We start from the raw sequence: 20735 nt of genomic DNA, 5'->3' as shown, positions 1-20735 counted from the left end.
CCCCACAGCCCCACGCGCGGAAATTGCCGAACACCCTCGAGTCAGCTCGGCGGGAGCGCTGCCGGAAATCGCCGAACGCCTTCGGGCCGCGACTCGGCGCGTGACACACGAGCATTTCCGAACCGCCTTTCGCGAGCGCGACGTAACTCGACGGGCGCACGGCCGGAGATTACCGAACGTTGCCGAACCGCCCTTTCGGGAGAGCAAAGCGATTGTAAAGCTGAGATTGGCAGTCAAACGTAATCGCAAGGAATATCGGAGAGCTCCTCCGGAAATTGCCGAACGCCTTCGTCTTGAACCAGCCGGAGTGTTTACGGAGATTGCCGAACGTCTTTCGGGTGTAGCTCGGCGAACTCCTCCGGAAATTTCCGAACGCCTTCGTGTTAAACCCGCCGAGCGTTGGCGGAGATTGCCGAACGCTCTTCGGGTGCAGCTCGGCCAGCTCTTACGGAAATTACCGAACGCCTTCGTGTGAAACCCGCCGAGCGTTGACGGAGATTGCCGAACGCCTTTCGGGCGCAGCTCGGCCATCTCCTCCGGAAATTGCCGAACGCCTTCGTGATAATTTCGGCGAGTGTCGGCGGAGATTGTCGAAGCGGCTCGTGTTGACGGAACTTGCCGACGAGGAGCGGCCACGAGCTGAGGGCTGCTGCTGCTGCGCTGCTGGGAGACCGACCGAGGTAGGGGAATGAATGGGGCGACGAGGTGGGACGGACGAGGTTGTGCGCACTCCATCCGCCGTGTTTCCTACGTGCGTGTACACCTCACTCCGTAGGTAGTTTACGAGTGGAACACCACTCAGCCACGTCGGGGAGTGACGGAGCATTGCCGCCTGCGTGTGACGTTCTGCACGTAGGTCGACTCGGACGTTAAAACGAGTACCGTACCAGGTGCGGTGTGTAGTAAATAAACACCGTCGCTGGGGGGAGGGGAGACAAAGGCGGCCGGGCGTAGTTCTGGTTTCGAGCCCTGTGTACCGGAACGGCACTTGCCCCGGCAGCCTGTTAGAGGCTACACGGGGGAGCTTTGTGCAACGTGGTACGCGTCGCGAGCTGCTCGTCCGCTTGCTCAATGCGCAGTCTGTATCCGTGTCTATGGATGTTGTCTATGTGTGTGTCGATGTGTCTGTATGTGTCTTTGTCTATGTGTCTGTGTGCGTCTTTGTCCGTGTGTTTATTTATAAGTATGTGAGGAGCGGTGGCGCAATGCTTAGCGCTGCTCTAACCACTGAAATCGGAAGCCGGCGATGGGACTTCCATCCCCGCTCACGGCCAAGAACGGTGACGAATATCTAAAATCCCGGTCCTGTGCGGCGTGTAAACATCAACACCACTGGGGAGACAAAGGCGGCCGGGCGCGGTATTGCCCACCCACTCGTGTACCCTTCCGGCCTTAATAGGTATTAGCTAGCCACTTGCCCCAACATGCTAAAGGCTATCGGGAACATCTTAGTCTCGAAGCATGGCTGTGTATTTAATTCGGGCTGTGTGCTAGAATCTCGAGGGCGAGGAACGGTGGCGCAGTGGTTAGCGCAACGCAGTCACCCCCGAGTTCAATTCCCGGTCACGGCGAACACCCGTGGCGAGTGACAGGAACCCGTGGCGAGTGACAGGAACCCGTGGCGAGTGACAGGAACCCGTGGCGAGTGACAGGAACCCGTGGCGAGTGACAGGAACCCGTGGCGAGTGACAGGAACCCGTGGCGAGTGACAGGAACCCGTGGCGAGTGACAGGAACCCGTGGTTCGTCAATCACTGGGTAGACAAAGGCGGCTGGTTCGGGCTGCTTTGCCACCCACCCCTTCGTGTGCCACAGTGCCGGCCTCCATGTGTTCTCGCTCACGGCACCTGCCCCTACAGTCTGTTCGGGCTACACGGGGGAAGCTTTGCATATGGACGCCGACAAGTCTAAGTTTAACATGAACATGTGTGTACGGCGTGTTGTATGGAGTCTTTGTGGTTCTTTGGCCTTAGGTGACTACATAGTGTGCGCGCTGTGTGTTGTGTATCTGTATATGCGTGCATGTGTAAGTATATAGTGTTGTACTATGTTCTGTTTGCATGCTGTATTTGAGTGAGTCTATGTATGGGAATGTGAGTCATGTGTGCATACATGTGTGCTGCCGTATGGCCGTGTGTGCGTGCGGGGTATGTGTATCTGTCCTTATGTGAGAGCCACCGAGCGTGTGTTGCTATGTAGCTACATAGGGCGTGGATGACAGCTGGCCCTGCGAACAATGTGGTAATTACATGCGTGTCGTTACGCCGCTATATGCTTGGGAGCACATTGACGAGACGTGGCTCTCTCTCTACGCCATCCATCCCATTGACCGCCGTTGGGGGAAGTGGAGCCTGGCCACGTGGTCGAGACTAGCGACGGAGTGGCAGCCAAAGGTGGAGATCCTCCCGAGGGGACGGACGTCCGCCGTGGGAGACGGAGCGACGGAATCCTCGTGCAGGCGCCCCGCGGATCGCTGTGAGCGATTGCGACGTCTCGTTGGAGGAGGCTTTCGTCCAGCAGTGGTTGGATTGTGGCTGCTGACGTTGGCTTGAGACGTCTGTGGGATCGGGCAGAAGGAAGGAAGCGATGGCCTTGGTGAGCTTTTGACCCGAGTGTACGTGTGGCCTGTACGCTCTGGGAACGGTGGTAGTGTGGTCAGTGCACTGTCACCTGACTCCTGGCTGCGGTGTCAAATTTACAGCTGGCGATTTAAATAAAAATTGTTCCGTGCCTCCCCTAGGTCAGCTCGGCCTAAAATGAGTAGAGTGTACAGTGCAATATATTAGTTTCATATTAACCAGCAATTTGAATACAATTTCTCTGTTGCCTCCCCTAGGTCCATTCGGCCTAAATTTAGTACGGTTCAGTATAGTGTGGCGATGACTGCGTGAGCTGGGAGTAAGACAAAGACGGGTAGGCAAACGAATACGTATCAGGAGGACCCCCGTGTTTACTTGCCAGTATTATAACCCATAAGTGCTGCTAGCGAGCACCTATTAATACATAGATCTGAACGTATTGCCTGATTTTGAGGGCTGTCCGTGTGCACGAGTGTGTGTGTGCGTATTCAAGTTAAATGTGTTTATCCCGGTGAGAACTATTGTATGGTAGGGCACTGCAATACCATCCTGGCGACCTCCGTTTGATTCCCATTCATGGAAATTGGCACTAAGCCTTGCTTAGGTTGACTAAGCCCTCAATGAGTACCTGGCATGGTGTGTAAACATCAGCACTGGTAAGACAAATGCGTTCGGGCGTGGTGGTGACCACATCACACCCTCGTGCGCCATGCCGGCTTTAAAAGGTGCCCGCTTAACAGAATTTGCACCAACAGTTTGTAGGCTTTAGGCGAATCTTTGTAATTGGTGTGCGTGAAACGTGGCTGTGTTATTGGCATGTGTGAATACTACGCAGTTGTGTGTATGGTCATGTGGCTGTTCTCCCTTGGCACAGTGCGATCTGATCAATTAATATATGCGTGGCCTAGATTTAGCCACGTGGCGGCCTAATAATCTTGAATGGGAATCTGGTTTAACGACTGATTGCCAGTGCCTACATATATAGACACCGACCTGCCCACCTCGTCCTCGCTTACCTACTTGCCCACCTACCTATCTGTCTGCTTGCCCTAACCACGTACCAATGAACTAACCAACTCGCTTACCTACACGCTTGCAAATAGTTACTCGCTCACCTACTTGCCTGCTCGTCCAGCTACTTCTCAGCCTGCCTACACACTTGCCTACTCACCAATCTACCTACTCGGCCATATACACACTTATTTAACCACATAATCATTTAGCTACCCACCTGCTTGTCTGCCTGACCAGTTGCCAGCCTGCCTGCCTACCCACCCACTCACCTCCCACGCTTCTCACACATCTGCATACCTAGGCAGGTACCCTAGTAGGTGCAACGACTGCCTCGCCATCAGACTATTTGAGCACTAAAATACAGGTTCAGGGGTCAACTCAGTCCTTCATCTCTTCTGTGGTGGTGCACACATTGAGTACCGCCGTGTGGGAAGTCACGAGTAGTTTTTAAAAAAATAACTTTTCTCTGTCTAGTGAATGTGGAAGTGGTGGAATTTCCACCGCTGGCTGCTGTCTGTAAAGGTGAGATGAGCTCTAGCACTTGCTGGATTTGACAGAGTGAACCCACTTAGACTTTCTTTGTCTCGTTATTCAGTTGAAAGTCTTTTTCATATTTTATGATTGGGCTGTCTCTTAGCCTACTTGTCTGGACCATCAGGCACACGGGTTGTAATGTAAAATGACGGGCACAGCCCTGCAACCCGGTGCATCTGCCGATGCTTGGCAGCCCCAGGGGAAAGGAAGAGGCAGGAAGTGTTCCAGGCCGGAGCGGAAGGCCAAAGAGTGTTCACCCGTGCACATCGCAAACAACTAGAGGTGGCACAGGGGCGGATATTGAATTGGGGTGGGGGGAGGGGCAGGTGTAACAGGGACGGAATTAGATTGCCGATGGCGGGCAACCCCCTGCAGCAATCCACGACTTGCGTGGTCGGTGATGCCGATGACATCGCAAAGCCCTGCCCATCACCTCGTCTTATGCTACACGTGAGAAAAGAGGGGGGTGGGGGGACTTTTTCTCCCCACCTATAAGATTTAAGTGGAGCATTGGGAGACAATAGTTGGTAGAGTAATGGATTACTTGTGCAATCGGATTACAGCCCGGCTCTGGTGGGTGCGGCAGACCTGCCAGACTCTAGTCTGTGGACCCGGCTGAGTGACCAAGCAAACGTATCCTTATGGGTTTGTGTTTGGTGTGAGCGGAGTCTCGCCGTGGATTGTGTTTGGTGAGAGCGGAGTCTCACAGTGGCTTGTGTTTGGTGAGAGCGGAGTCTCACCGTGGATTGTGTTTGGTGAGAGCGGAGTCTCACCGTGGATTGTGTTTGGTGAGAGTGGAGTTTCACCGTGGTTTGTGTTTGGTGAGAGCGGAGTCTCACCGTGGTTTGTGTTTGGTGAGAGCGGAGTCTCACCGTGGTTTGTGTTTGGTGAGAGCGGAGTCTCACCGTGGTTTGTGTTTGGTGAGAGCGGAGTCTCACCGTGGTTTGTGTTTGGTGGGAGCGGAGTCTCACCGTGGTTTGTGTTTAGTGAGAGCGGAGTCTCACCGTGGTTTGTGTTTGGTGAGAGCGGAGTCTCACCGTGGTTTGTGTTTGGTGAGTGCGGAGTCTCACCGTGGTTTGTGTTTGGTGAGAGTGGAGTCTCACCGTGGTTTGTGTTTGGTGAGAGCGGAGTCTCGCCGTGGTTGTAAATATGGGGCGCTTGCCGGGGCCACTAATGGGTGACGACGCATGGCCGAGTCTGGGAGCAGATTGCACTGCGTGGGGATTTATCAGCGGGGTTGGTCTCCTAATTGACAATCTCCCCTCAAATGGCATCTCACAACGCTTAGGAACCACAGACAAGTGGAAAGGCAGCCATGCGGTGAGAGTGACCCAACAATAACCCATGCTCTGCTATCCTCTACATTTTGAGATATTTTAAGCCACTTAAATAAGGTTCAGCCGATGGTGCAGCATGTGACTTGGAGAACCGTCGACGCATGCAGCGCAAGCGCCCCAGTCGACGTTACTCCGTGAATCTCTGCATCGCCGCTGCGCCAACGCCTCGCCCTGCCGGCTGGTCCCAGATGTTGTGGCTTAGGCGGCTCAATTCGATCATCCCACAGCTCGCCAGTGCTGCTCTTGATAGTCGCGAACCGCAAACCCGAGTGGGCGACCGACGCAATTCAATTTGATTCACCACACCAGTCGCGGCAATACTTTCCGTGCCGGCCGAAACGAAGCGGAGCGTGTGAAGGGTTCGTGTGACGGCTTCTAGACGAGAGTCTGGCGACGTCTCTGTGTGCGAGTGAGACCTGGGCTGTGGGATAAAACGGGGACGCACGCGAGTGACACTGATTGCGTTGGGTCGAGAAAAATTGGAACCTAGAGGTAGAAGTGAGTAATGATCACGGCTCACGTCAGTGGCTAGCCAAATCGGAAGCTGTCCATGGGCACCCCTTCCATTCACCAACCCGAGCTGACCAGCGTGGTGAAGTATGGTCAAACAAGCCTCATGACCAACAATGGCTTGGAAAGTCCTGCATCCAACAGTAAACTGACAAACGGCAGTCGGTTGTTTTTAAGCAATGTCAAGTTTAAAGTCGTAATTTGGATTTCTGGAGGCTGCATGTTAAAATAGGTAATGTATATCATATGTAATGAAAGCACTCGGATGCATAATGTTGAAGTAAACAAACTACGTTGAAACGTAGAAATGCAAGTAAAAAATATTATAAAATAGCAATCGGCTAAGAGTAAGATAAAAAAAATCTGCATTTGCGTAACAAATACAAGGTCAAGAGGTCACCGCGGCCAGCGCAATCTGCCATTGCTTCCTCCCTCCCGCTGGAGTTCCTGCAGCTGTTGCATAGCCGACACCTGACCTCCCAGGTCCAGCCCGAGTCTCATTACACTGGCGGCCATCTGGCTCGGTGTCCTCCCCACCTTAAGCAGCTCCGCACGCTCGCCGGGCACCGCTCGTAGAGACTCGTTAACCATCGCCGTCTGGCTCCGTGCCTTCCCCACGGTTGCCAACCTCTGGGTGTTGCCCGAATGCTGCCATCGCTAACGAGGGCAGCACAGTACCAGGGTTACGGAACGACATTGATGTTGCGTGCGGTGCGTGTGGACGATGCTTCAAGGTCAACAAAGCGAGAGGGAGTTGAGAAACTGTTAACAAAATAAACCAAATTGATTGCACGCTGACCAGGGAAGATCGTGGCTGTTGAATAATGAAATAAACCAGTAGACTTGTTTTTGGTCGCAAAAATTAAATGACGTTCAAGTCCATGCACCACTGCTAGACGAGTGGTGTCGGAGACGTGGCCCCATCTCTATGCCGGCTCCCAGTCCAATCCACAATCAATATCAAAGTTGCACAATCTCTCCATTGACTTTCCACTGTCCATCTTTCCCCTCCCGTCTCACACTACCTCCACTCCACACACTCTCCTACCTCTCCACTCTCATAGCACTCCACTCCTCAACGCACTCTCTGCTCCAGCATCCAAGGCTCTTTCTATCAAAGCCCTCGGTCGACCGTCATTCAGTGGGAGGCCGCTCATTCTCCTCTGCTGCTCCCGGGATCTGTAACATCCTTCTTGCAGCCCTCCGTGCTGTTGACTCCTTCCTCGAGACCTTCCTCCGTGATTTTCTTCATCCAAGGGGGTGCAGCTGCCTCAGTTCCCCGGCTGCTTTTGTGTCCCCTGGTCCTGCGCGGAGGCTGGACATGCGCCTGCCAATGTATGTTGAACTTCTTTACGGTTAGTACGCATGTATGTTGAACTTCAGCACCATACATAGCCAACCGTGCTAATCGGAGGTGCGGAGAAAGGACAAAAAACGAAACTCGACAGCAAGTAGTTCATCTGCGTTGCGTCGTTTTCAAGGCAAAGCATGGCCCGTTTTCGGCACAAGTTGCTCCCCGATCCGTAGTGGTTTGTGCGATCCCTGCGGCCACTAGAGGAGCCAAATGTAACCACGGGGGCAAATCACATTGATTCTGCAATTGAAGAGTGACCCTCAAACCGTGACGATTTCCTGGGACTGCTGATTCGTGACTGGCCAAGCTCCTGTGCAGTGCGGTGTAAGCCTGCTGCTCGATCCACGCTGGCAAGTGCGGTAAATTATGGGCAAACAACCCCATCTTTCTTCTTTGGTTCTTTCGGTAAAGTCACGTAAAATGAGAATAAAATAATAAATTGATAAAATAAAAGAACACAATAATCTTTATTATTATTCCACTTGTTTTCCCAGGAAAACCTCGCATAGTCTTAGCATTCTATTTCAGGAGGGTCCTGCCAAGTTTTCGCAGCTGAGGGCGCTGTTGCTGCTGCTGTGTGTGATCCCAATTGAGATATTTGCAGGTAAGTTTTCAGCATTGGGACGTTTGGCCGATACCGGTTGAGATTGTTTTATTTTAGTTATGAGAGGAAACCGGAGAACCTGGAGGCAACGCCCACAGAACGGCGGGAGAGAACCATACAAATCTCACATGGAAAGGGGCAGCCCAGTCGGGGATTAAACTCGGACACTTCTTGCTAGGAGGCACAATTGTCACCATTGTGCTGCCACCCTGCCGCTCAAATGACTGACGGTGGCGTGGAAAGGCCCTCGTCTGGCAGTGGATCGACAGAGGGGCCGGAACGTATAGCTGTGGCTGTCCGAGGTGCAATGCGCTGAGCCACAGGTAGCCCGTGCACGCCCCCCGTCCGTGTGGTGAAATGTTGGCAGGCGGAGGGGAGTTGACCGATACTACCACCCATGGGGGGATCCCGAGCCCGTCGCTCTCCGCCAGCGGGTTGGGCAGCAGAAGCGCGGGGAGGCACGGGGAGAGGATGTGCGGCCGCGACAAGGGTTGATGAGTGCTAGCGGCACGAGGGATGTGATCGCCGCTTGAATGCAGTATCGCTCTGGACGCTGTAGCTACAGTCACCACCACCCCAACCACGATCTAACCACCCTCCACCACCAACCACAACCACTCGATACCACCATCCACAACCCACCCATCCCACATCCTATACAAACTCCGCGATCCACCAACCCTGCCACCACTACGACCGACCAACCACTCCCACGACCCACAACCAACAACCGCTCCCCACGCTGCCGCAGCAAACGTAACGACGAGGTTGTCCCTGGAGCGTCCCCGCGCTACGACGGTGACGAGGTGGAGGATGGTGACGAGGTGGAGGATGGTGACGAGGTGGAGGATGGTGACGAGGTGCAGGATGATGACGAGGTGGAGGATGATGACGAGGTGGAGGATGATGACGAGGTGGAGGATGATGACGAGGTGGAGGATGATGACGAGGTGGAGGATTATGACGAGGTGGAGGATGATGACGAGGGGGGATATGCAGTTCCTGGATGGATGATGTTGGCCGGCATGCGTGCCAGCTCCTCCCTTCTGGCAGAGTTGCGCGGTGGCGAAATAAACCTGCTGCCCCTCCCCCCATCTGGCTATGGCGTCAATCGGGGCAGTCGGCCAGCGCTAGAGGAGCCGGCCAGCGCGAGACGGCTTGCCCTGGCTTTAACGGATTTGTGTGAAATTGTGCAACATAAAATCGCATTTTGGATAATTGAGGCGGCTGCTCGGCGGTGACCAAACCCGTGACTTACGTTTTCCTGAGCGGCTCAAGACCTCCTCCCTAACCCCCCCCCCCCCCCCACGAACGCCGCCACCACCGCCGTGTAAGCAGATCGTGCGTTGTCGTCTTGCTGCGTCTAAACAACGCCCCCCCCCCCCGCCGCTGTAGGAGGAGGAAGAGAAACGATCGCCCAGTAATTCTGCGCGCGCTCGTTTACGTCGGTTGCTGCGGGAACGAGAGGACACATTTGTTGGGTTTGTGGAAATATTCCTCCTGTTTTTGGGGCTTTTGCTGAGCCGGTTCATTGAGCCTGTTGCTGCCGTTGCTAAGGCAACGTGCCTGTGTCGTAGTCCGGTCGAGTTGGCAGAGAGGCTCTGATGGGGGGAACGGGGGCGTCTGTGTGGATGGGTTACCGGTTTTGGTGGTCTCTGTCGTGCGAAGGCTACGGGGGAGGAATGCGGGACGAGGCTGTGTAACGCTGCCCACACCGCCTATTGCACTGGTAGCCTACGCACTGTGCTTCCCTCTCCCCCCCACCCATTACAAACGCTGTGCAGGTTAATAACCTGCTTAGCTTCTGTGGTGTGACGGTACTGGGCGCGCGTCATGGTGATGTGCGCCGCACGCCGATGATGTGATCCAACTCCACGTATAACTCTCTCCAGAGAGAGAGTGCCACAGGCCCCCCCCAACCTTCAGAGTTTGAGATAACGGAGCCGTGTGCGCTTAGCGGAGACCTACAACGGCCGATGCCGTCAGTGTTCCTCCGTTTTGCTCACTTGGTGACTACCTCGGTGGAGGGATTTATTTTTGCGGTGGGTGGCACTCCCGTGCACTCTCTCGCTGCAAGTACGATAATCTTCTTTGGAATTAAACGAATTGCTTCGTGGTGGTGGTTGGTGACGCGCGGTGTCCAGTAAATGATTAAATTCTACCGCGGATTTTAGGTGAAGGGTGTTCGTTCAATCGGGCCAGGGCAGACTTGGTGGGCGATTGAGGGTTTTGATGATGTCGTCCGTGTCGCCCCAAGGTGCCTCCCTGCCCAGTCGATTATCCAGGCGGTGCTCGTCGCCGTTACCGCCTCATGAGCCAGTGGTGGAAATTCCACATTACCATGGTGGGGCTGAGGATATTTTTTCCCCTGCCCTTTATATTAAAAGAAAGTCTTCATTAATGTGATCTGTGCCATCGGTGTCACGTAAAGAGAAATGTTCCCTTGGAACTTGCAGAAGTGGCTATCACGGAACTACTCCTGAGGTCACTTTCAAGTGCCATTGAGTCGCACCGATTTTGCTTTAATTTTCCGAGGTGGAATTTTACCAAATTTAGTTATAGAACCAGACTTAATATTTTTTGTGTGTGCAGTCATTGGTGATTGGGCTGAGACCATCAACTAGCCGCACAGGCGCCATGGTGGCTACCTCGTCTGGCATGGAGGAGGTTGTGGGTTCGATCCCGACCCTGACGCCTTAATATTTGCAGTTTGAATGGCTCTCTCTATATAACTACATTTTCCTTTTTTTTTCAAGTAAGGCCCACGGAGCTACATAGCTCCGTTGGCCTTACCTGGTAAAAAATGTTTTGAGTTTTTAGATTTGTAGATTTGGACTCGGGCTCACGGAATTGCCTGCTCGGCAAAACTGACCCCTGAGCCACACCCGTGACCCTCGGCAAAGAATGACCCCAATAACCCCCGGGAGTTACACGTCTCTCGAGGCGGTGCTGCTGTCCCCGTCGCCGTGGTGTGAATGTGTTCGGAGTGTGCCGTCTATAATAAGGGTGTTGGGTTCCGGGTCCTGCAAATGGAAATTAAACACCTGAGGAAGTTGGGAATTGAGTGAAAGATTACGGAATAACTGATACTTGCACATTAGACCCCCTGGAAATGCTGGATTAATAATGTCCGACAGTGACAGATTCTGCTCCAACGCAGAATTTTGAAATCACTCTTCTAATAAATTATCCTTTTTGTTACAATTGCCCCGTGCTGGTGATAATTATTAGTGACAATACAGTGAGGTTTGTTTTTCATTTTGAGGTTATTTTAGAAATATTTAAATTGTACTATAAATTGTACTATTTTAAAAAATAACTTTGGCTGGCTGGAGGGAGGCTTGTGTCCACAGTTGGGAAAAAAAATTTAGCATCACGTCGTGAAGTGTAACAATGTATAATTAAATACACTACTAGGTGACGGATCGTGCGATCAAATTCCCAGTGAGCAGGGGTTATCACATCGCAACCGTTCAGCTTCAAGACAACCGTTTCTTTCCCTGAGCAAATTGTGAATCTACAGCGAACTCCTCCAATCAACACGTTGACTCTGCTTGGTGTCGGCGCTGTCAGTCCTACGGCGCAAGGCGATCGTCACGGAGGAAGGCAGTGCTGTGTTTCACAGTAGGGGGGCACCACCGCCTCTCACTGTGTGCGTGCGTGCGCTGGCTTGTTTCATTCCGCGGGAACTCGGCGCAGCATTTCTTGGCGTACACACGGGAATCTTGAGTGACAATTTGAGACCGATAATGGGGGGTGGTGGAGTGATTAGTGCCTTGTGCTATGAACCTGCCGACCCAAGTTCCATTCCCGGCCGTGGGCTTACATCGGTGATGAATGATATCGGAACGAGTCCTTTCTCCCTCACAACAACATTGTACAACAACGATAGTTCTACAACATTGCTGAGGACGATGGAAATGGGGGCCCCTCCCCCTGCAGTGCACCATGGAGCTGCGGCCGCCGCTCAGCCTGCGGAGTAATCCTCGGCGCACCACCGAGCCTGCACAGGTAGCCCAGCAGCCCCAGCTGTGGACGAACGTGTGGCTCGGCCTTTCCCTCTGTGACCCCCCCCCGCTAGGAGGAAGGTGGTGCACGATGGGCGACTACTATCAGGTGCTGGGCATCCAGCCCACATCCTCGCAGGAGGACATCAAGAAAGCGTGAGTAGAAGGGGAGGGGGGTGGGGTTGCCGGAGTCCTTCCGGATGAATTCTTCCTCTCGTGGCAATGTCGATAACGCAGTTGGGATAAAGATGGGGGCGGTAATGTTACCGGCGAAATTCCAAGATGAATTGGCGCGAGCGGTCACGTTTCGGGAGAAGCGCGCCCTCCGTGTGTACGGTGGCTCCACAGGATGGCTTCCACCCCCCCCCACACCGGCGCTGGAGAAAAAAAGTCTTGCTAGCAACATTCGTACACAGGGGATCTTTGTCGTGTGTATGTGTGTGACAAGTGATTAAGGTAACACCTGCGCCTGTCCCACGGGCACCTGCCAGGAAGCCATCACTGCTGCACGTAGCCTCGCCGTGCACTTAGCCTGGCACAAGTACCATGGCAACGTCACCATCAGTTATTATCGGACAACAGCTGTTGCATATATATATGTGTGTGTGTGTGCAAACGTATGTCTTTGTGTGTGTGTGTGCATATGTGTAGTTACAAATAGTTCATATCTGATGGAGCGATGCACCGAGGGTCCCATCTACCCCAAGGACATGATCGCCCTATATCTGTCTTCCATTCAAGCAGCAGGGGCTCCTACAATATTTACATTCCGCTCGATGCGGTCTCAGTCTACGAGAAACGTGTCCACGCAGAAGTGCATTCGTGCTGTCCGCAGACCGTCCTTGGGAACACGTGCGGCTCTCTCGCACCCCGGTGTGTTGCTGCGGCGGGGGCCACGATGGGAGCCGCAGTGCGGTAATGAGGAGAGCGAGAGGCCCCTTGGAGATGTGGATATTGCAGCAGCTCCGCGTCAGCTTGGAGCAATTTCACGAGCGCCTTGTCTTTTCTCAACGCTGTGTGCCGCGACCGCATCCCAATCTCAAACTCGGCCAAGCCTGGCTCGAGCGGTTCGTGGAGTGCCTAGCTGCAGGGACGCCATGCGTCAAGGCAAAGTGTTTTAAGCTCGGGCTGTGAGGTGGCGCTACGTAGAGGGCTTCTTGAATCTGTCTGTTGCCCCCCCCCACTCCCTTGTGTGTTTGGTGGGTACTGGCCACATAATCGGGTTTTATCCCACACGAAGACAACCTCCCATTCTAGGGGATGGCCCAGCATCCTCAATGCAGGACCCTCCCCAAGTGCTCGTTGAGACTGCCACGGCGATGACTTCGTTGTCACGTTTCAAGACCCAAGCGAGCCCCATCCTGGCCTCTCTTGCTTCCCCGTAAACCCCCGGACCGCCGCGATCAACCGTCGCCCTGGGACGTCATCGCACGGCCGATGCGCTCGTCTCCTGCACGGGTGGAAGATAAAAAGACTGCTCCCTGCGCAGCGGAACAAACGATGGCGCACGCAGTCCACCGCCACCTGCCCATGAAGCCCGCTGAACCGCCGAGGCCTCAAAGCAGTCCGACAGCTCGCAGCCTGCATCGCTGAATGGCTACGGAACCTGGGGTCTTGAGTACAGAACAACGGCGTGAATCCTCCCAGGGCTGTTGACGGTTATTATTATGAGGGTGGTTTTGATTCCTTTGGCAAATACATTGACGGTGGTGATGGTGACGACGACGATGGTGGCGACGGCTACGGTGATGATGATGACGATGGTGACGAGATGATGCTGTGCAGGTACCGCAGGCTGGCGCTCAAATGGCACCCGGACAAAAACCCCGAGAACAAGGAGATGGCTGAGCGCAAGTTCAAGGAGATCGCGGAGGCGTACGACGTGCTCTCTGACAGTGAGTGGCTGTGTGACATGCTGTCCGATCGTGCGACGGTGCGTGACTGTGGCTCTGGCACTCTCGCTCTCACCGTCTCCTGTGCATCGAACGAGTGAACCACTCCAGGTTAAACTCGCTCGTTTAGAGCGAGGTGAGGTGCGTTCGATTGAGACAGCCGTCAATCTGCTGGCCGGTGCGGACTCTCCGGGTGTACCGGCCGCTGCCAAGTAGCCATGTGGCATGCACTGGCTCTCGTCCATCCAGTGGGGGGAGCGTCACGATTCGCGGTGACGATTCGAGCCTCGATTGCTTTCGTTTTTTACTCTGTTTTACCTGGCGAGTCTCGTGTGGGCAGCTCTGCTCGCAGCACAAGGGCACAATGCGGTTCGGGTGTCGGTAGCGATGTCTGCGCGCGAGCATTCGTCAAGACGCTGTGCACACCGTGGGCATGCTCGTGTTTGTAGAGGAGCAAGGGCGGGGAGGTGGTCACGAGCCAACCAGCACGGATGCGTGGGGGACAGGGGACATCAGTTGAAAATTAGCGACTTCCCACGCCCCAGATTGGAGGTTGATTGGAGAATTTGTTAGAAGCTTGGAGGGTAGAGTGAGAGGGGAGAGGTACAGATGAGATTGTACAAACCAGACTCAAAAATAAAATCTTAAAAACCACCAACAGGATGGTAAAACCAAGACGACAAAATGAGAGTCGATTCTCGAATTGGATCGCAACCCAGAGTCACGAGACTCGGGTCCCAGGTGAGGTCGGGCGTCGGTGCCACGCCCGCGGGGGGAACGATTCTTCGGCCATGGTCATCCCTCCTGTCGCCCACCCATCACACCCCCCTCCCTTTTCCTCCCGCAGAATCCAAGCGAGAAGCGTTCGACAGGGGTGGAAAAGAGGGCGTGAAGAACTCGACGGGTGAGTGGTGGAGGAGCCCAGGCTGGAGGGGTGCCCCATTCGCCATTTAATTCCTCGTGCCAGGGCCATGCCAACCGCGCCCCCCCTGACCCCGATCCAAATTCTTGAGCGGCTCGTACGGTCACTCGGCCAGGTCCCTACAGTACAAGTTTCGCTCACAAGTCGAATCGACTGTCTGGTGATCCAGTAGCCTGCTAACCTTTGGCAGTGACCTGGTGACCCTGTGATCTATGGTCATGGCCGAATGACATAATCGTATAACCCGATGGTGACCCGCGACCTATTGTTTACGGCAGGCTGGGCGGATCCGTGGCCGAGAGACGTGGACACGACTTTTGACCCTGCGACTGTAAAGTGTAACCTCGCGACCCATACCCTGGCGACCCCGTCACCCGGTGGCTATCTGGGGTCCCGCGCCTTGTGTGACCCAGCTGCGATCCAAGTTGACCCGGTGGCGACCCCGGTCATCACTCCCTGACCCGATTTGTTTCCCCCAGGCCGGGCTGGCGGAGGAGCGGGAGGCCGGGCACGTCCGGGTCGCGGAGGTCGCGACTTCGCCGACTTTGGCGATTTTGGCGACTTCGGAGAGTTCACCTTCACGAGGGCAGAGGAGATCTTCCGCGAGTTCTTCGGGGGACGCGACCCGTTTGCGGACTTCTTTGGCGAGCCCTCGTGCTTCCCCCGGGGCCACCTCCTGCCCAAAGGTGCCCCCTCCACGCCACACCCCGCCGTCACGCGCTTCCTCCACTGAGCGATTTGGCGATTGTTTTATTGAATGGCGACGAGTGGACGAACGACGAGTGTGGATGTGTGTGTGTGAGTGTTGTTGTGACCTGCAGTGTGGTGGTGGTTGAACAGTGTGGCAAATTAGATGAAACGGTAGACGGTCCTCAACACAGGTGGAGGAATCGACCATGTGACGTTCCCAGGAACCGTAACCAGGCCTGTAGAAGTGATAGAAGAGTGATCAGGAGGTGGCTCAAACACTGGTGAGCAGGTGACTGGAGTGAATCGGTGAGTGCTGGATAATCAATCACCGTGGCTGCTATTTCAAGAAGATAAATTAACACTGACGCCAATTCTCCGTTCCCTCACCGCGCTGCGTGGGTAAACGATGTACGCGTGATCGAGTCTTCGTGTCCTCGCGTGCGTACGTTTATTCTGTCCCCACTTGTTTGTGTTGTCCCTGTCGCCCCGAGTAATTTCATCCATGTGCGTGTTTGTCCATGCATCTTTGTGCGTCCGTGCATGGACGACGTTCCGGGCAAGCAGATGACGCGTTCGCCCTCGGGGGCCACAGGGCCGGGCGGCGCAGAGTGGAGCGGCACCGGCGGCCGGAGAGAGACCTCTTCTTCTCTCCATTCATGGGCTTCCCCTTCAACCCTGGTGAGCCTCCTGCTCTATCCCTCCTCGCCACCCCCTCCGCAACACGTGGAAAATTTGTTCTAAGTGTAAGTCTGCTCTGCATCACGGATCCCCGTGAGGTTGGACGTACCTGACCGGTAAGAGCACAGAGCAGCCACTCCATTTGTGGTGGAGAATGCCCTCTGGAAGCGGACACCGCGCAGCTACCAAAGTGACCTTTGTTCCGTGCAGTAGAGGGCGCCACTTTGTCTCGCAGTGTCCGAAATATTGAGAACCCTGCGGCCCCCGACATCGGCGCGCGGCCTCGGGAAGTGCAAAAACTTGGCAGAAACCTCAAAAGCAGTCATGAGGCTCTCCGAGGCTTCCTGGGTAAACAAGCGGAAATAATTAATAAGAGCACTTCGGGCTCGTGGGGAATCGCTGCGACCCGAGTGCCCTGCAGCCGCCCGGTGAGCGGAGCGGCCAGCCAGGGCGCCTCTGCACCGAACTCCCGGTGGGAAACGGTGGTGGCACGGCGCACTTTGTCCACGGTGCACCCATCGTCGACTTTTAACCCCCCCCCATCCCCCCATCTCGGCCTACACACCACAGGCTTTGCCTCCTTCTCTTCGTTTGATGACGCGTTTGCCGACGTCGGGTTCCCCGCATTCTCCACGGCCACGTTCGGGGACGTGGGGGCTGGCATGGGCTCACACTTCCGCTCCGTCTCCACGACGACCAAGATGGTCAACGGCAAGAAGATCTCTACCAAGCGGTATGCGCCGCCAGTCCGCCGCTCGCCACGTCTCTCTCTTGCCCTGTCTCTCTCTTGCCCTGTCTCTCTTGTCTCTCTTGTCCCCGTCTCTGTCCCTCCCACTGATTCACTCTGTGTCTTCCTATGTCTCTCTGCATAATAACAATAATTATAATATACAGCCCTTTGTCCATCTAATTCTCTTGATGAAGACCTTTATGTGCTGTGTCATTGGGGTTGTTTGACCTTACTTCACCACACTGGTCAATGTAGGTTGCTGAAGGGGATCCAACTCTGGATCAGATATCATTCGCCACCAACGTTAGCCGTGATCGGGAATTGAACACCACGAGCATCACTACTTGAACATAACAAAGCCTAGATTTAAAGCTTCCGTGATTGCAGGATATCATATTCTTTAGGCCTTTCGGTAAAGTCTTGTAGAACAAAAAGATTCACAATAAAAATTAACAAAAATTATTGTAAATTGTTTTGTTCTACGTGACTTTACCGAAAGACCCAAAGAATATAACACAGCCTGTAGCAGCGGTATCCTTCTGGGGTTGAGTGTCTAGAGCATAGCCGCTACGCCCGTCGCTCGTAGAGATGCCCCCTTCCCCACATTTCCCCAAACGCCGCTCTGCGTAGCCCCCCCGGGGGCGCTTCTCCGAGCTCACCAAGTGGTGTAACTCGCATCTGATGGGATGTAACCCGGAGCTCTGCGGTTCACCGGGACCCCTGCGAGTGGTGCGTGTGGTGCATGATGCTTGGTGCTTGACGGCCGTGTCCCCTTCAGGATCGTGGAGAACGGGCAGGAGCGCGTGGAGGTGGAGGAGAACGGGCGGCTCAAGTCCGTGCAGATCGACGGCAAAGAGCAGCTGCACAAGCTGGAGTTTAAGAAGTGATGGCCGTGCAGAGGAGGGACGGGGGGGCGGGGCTGGGTGGGGCTGGCTGCCGCTCGGCACCAAGGGCTCGTGACGCAGACTGAACCGTTCGACGCTCGTGCGCAACAAGTTGGGTTGGGGGGGGGGGGCATCCGGACACGCAGACCCGGTTTCGTTTTTGGTTTTAGACGCACGCACTTCCCCCTCCCCCGTCCCACCACCTATCCTCTGTCCTCCGCCGTGGAACGCTGCAGCCGGCGTGAAGTCGACCAGAGATGGGGAGAGCCACGCGCCGCTTGGGAGCCAAGCTGCGGCAGTGGTGGTACCGGTGGCCACTGTGACGGGACCCCCCTCCCCCCCCCCCTTGAGCACTCCTATGTGTCCGCTCGCGAGGCCGGTGCCCCCCCAGCCCCTTCTCCCCCTGCCGCCGCAGTCACTTGGCGCAAAACGGTGCTCACACAAACCGTTGACACGCACACACGCGCACATACGCATGCACACACACGCACGCGCTTGCCTGACACCCCTGCCCCCCCAATCCCGACTCGCAGGGGGAAAAGCAATAAAGGGACGTTCAAGCGCACGTGCGACCGGACGTTGGGTGAAAGTTTGAAAGTGATCGTTTGCTGAATACGTTCTTGCGTCCTTTTCCAGTAAACGTGGAACCCTGGACCAACATTGGTCCAACGTTAGTCCAGCGTTGGCCCAACGTTGGCATGTTTACCGGGTTTGCACACATCCGTTTCAGCCCCCACAGCGAGCAGACGCCGAGCGTCCTTTGCCAAACCCGAGCTCCTACGTCGTAATTCTAGAGTGTTGTCGTGGAGGAGTAACACTTTTGTTTGATTTAAGCGATTCTTAACGCGTACAACGTAATTTATATTTTGTAATCTCGTGATAAGATTTGACCGAAGGGGGGTTGTTGTTGCTGCGTACTTGCCGTTGTTGGACTGGAAGTGTACGCACGCTCTCCTCTGTAGGCGGTGCTGCACTGTGGCTGATGATGTTTTATAGCTGCACTGGTGTCGCCAGTCTCGCCGCGGGAGGGCGGCGGTGGTTGGAATCGCTCGGTCTTTGCTGTTGCGGCTCCGCTTTAGAATATTCCCACTTGCACATCGAGAAGGAATGCGTTTTGCTAACCGATTAAAACTACGAACCAATCGTCCCATTCCGGAGTGAGGTTAAACACTCCGTCCAGCCGTTACAGCTGCCGAGCGGACACTTGCGTGAGCATACCGTGAGCAGTGCCGTGGTGGTGGTGGCGGTGGGAGTGGTTCACTCGCTCTCGCCAAGCGGTGAAGGCCTTTGGCGGAGGCCATTGGTGGACACAGAGGGTCGCGCTCCCCTTGCGGGCGCACGTTCTATGGTCGCAGCGGGAATTTGTTGTATCTGAAAACGTGATTTTTCGAGAAAAACCTTTGCCGCTACAAACACGATGTTACTTCGCACCGTCTCTCTAATTCTTGACGATAGACTTTTGTTTCGTTTGGGGTGCATATTGAGCCACCCCTTACCCCCTCCTCTCTTGTATTACTACCACACGACCGACACTGCACGCAAAGCTTGATTCGCCTTTTAATGCCAAAAGGAACTCTTCCGTTGGGACGCAGTGCCGCGCGTGTTACACGAGCCGCGCCGATCGCTGTTTCTCAACCGCATACACTCGGATGTGGAAATCATCGGCATAGCCCCTGCGACGACCCAACGAAGTGGCTATTACAGAACTACTTCCTGAGGTCCTTCAAATTGACCACTGGTGGACGGAGGAGTAGCGGACGGCGCTTTGCTGCGCGTGTGGGAGCGATGTACGCGTGACTGGTCGAACTGATGTTTGCAATTCTCAGAAGTGGAATTTACACGAATTCAGTGCATAGTGAAGTTACATATAAATATTTGACATTTGTATCTTGGGAGTTTCTTGGAAGATGATGTCATGGTTGTGACCTGAATGGGAGCCGCTGTGCCCGGTGCTGCGTCTACCCAGACCGGACCACTCAAGATTTGGGGGGTGGGGGGTTTGGAAGTGTAACTCTTTTGTTTACCATCTGTTGAGTGAAACTGGTGTCTGATGAGCGACAGGACCTATGTTTCACTGCTGTATGTTTTGGATGTTTTATTTGTTGAATATTTTATAGAAAACCGTTAATAAATAAAGGACTTTCATTCGTACTGAGTTGTTCGCCGCCGCGTGATTTTATTTTTAAATATTAAATCAACTCTGTATTGCCTCCCTGGGTAGAGCGAGATGAAAGGGCAGAGGTTGGCGAGTGAGAGGAGTGGTAGATCGGTGTAACCATTGATAACTATGATTTGCATATATGTAAACAATGCATGTACTGCGAGCATAAAGAGTCGAAGTCAATCCGTGCAGCGTGACATGAGGACCATCGTCACGTGCTCACCGTCGCCACGTGCTTATAATTTACATAAAGTGAAGGGAGCGAGTCCTTTAAAGGGATCTGGGTCCTGTGCTACGAAGAAGGGCCGTCGTTTGGCTTGAGGACCGCTGACGACTGCTCCCAGGTTCTTGTCAAAGAGGGCGGTGTGCGCCCTGCCGCACGCCATCGGCCGGGTGGCTACGTACGGTGCGAAAGAAGTTCTACACGCACACAACGCGGCCTCGCACCGCGGGCTATGCTGGACGCGCATGTTGCGTGAGTGTCTGGCTGAACGAGCCATTACACAACGATTGAATTATCTTTGGAACATTTATGTTCGACGTTATGGAGAGCAGAGGGACAGTGCCACAAAATCCGTTGTTGTACTGCACTATAGCCCCACCGTCTATGCTTCCCTCCTTCAGCCGACGCTAACCACCAGCGTGGTGAAGTACTGTGCTCAATAACTGAGAATCTCTCATTCTCCAGCCTCCCTTGCTGAAGAGGCGTATCTCGATGTGACAAAGGCTTGGTTATAAGGAATGCGACTGATGGAAAACGCCATCGCTTGCGGTCTTTGTGACTATGATTGTGCTCGAGGTCTCTTGTAAAAATAAAAGAACAGAAAATGAATCTCACCG

General features: G+C 54.4%; 1 protein-coding gene across 1 annotated transcript; it reads left to right on the top strand.

Annotated features, from left to right (window-relative positions):
• Positions 1-59: 59 nt before the first annotated feature.
• On the top strand, positions 60-19889 carry LOC116937321 (dnaJ homolog subfamily B member 6-B-like). The gene is made up of 8 exons (XM_032944385.2): positions 60-680; positions 12013-12094; positions 13724-13833; positions 14678-14734; positions 15232-15438; positions 16007-16120; positions 16691-16853; positions 17629-19889. Exons 2-8 carry the CDS (start codon positions 12030-12032, stop codon positions 17735-17737), a joined length of 825 nt encoding a protein of 274 aa, XP_032800276.1. The 5' UTR covers positions 60-680; positions 12013-12029; the 3' UTR covers positions 17738-19889.
• The last annotated feature ends 846 nt before the right edge of the window (positions 19890-20735 follow it).

The sequence above is a fragment of the Petromyzon marinus genome, chromosome 4, assembly GCF_048934315.1.
Source record: "Petromyzon marinus isolate PM22_M1 ecotype Great Lakes invasive population chromosome 4, UKy_Petmar_22M1.pri1.0, whole genome shotgun sequence".
Classification (NCBI taxonomy): domain Eukaryota; kingdom Metazoa; phylum Chordata; class Hyperoartia; order Petromyzontiformes; family Petromyzontidae; genus Petromyzon; species Petromyzon marinus.
Note: the sequence above shows the minus strand (reverse complement) of the source record. Positions and strands in the feature narration are given on the sequence as shown.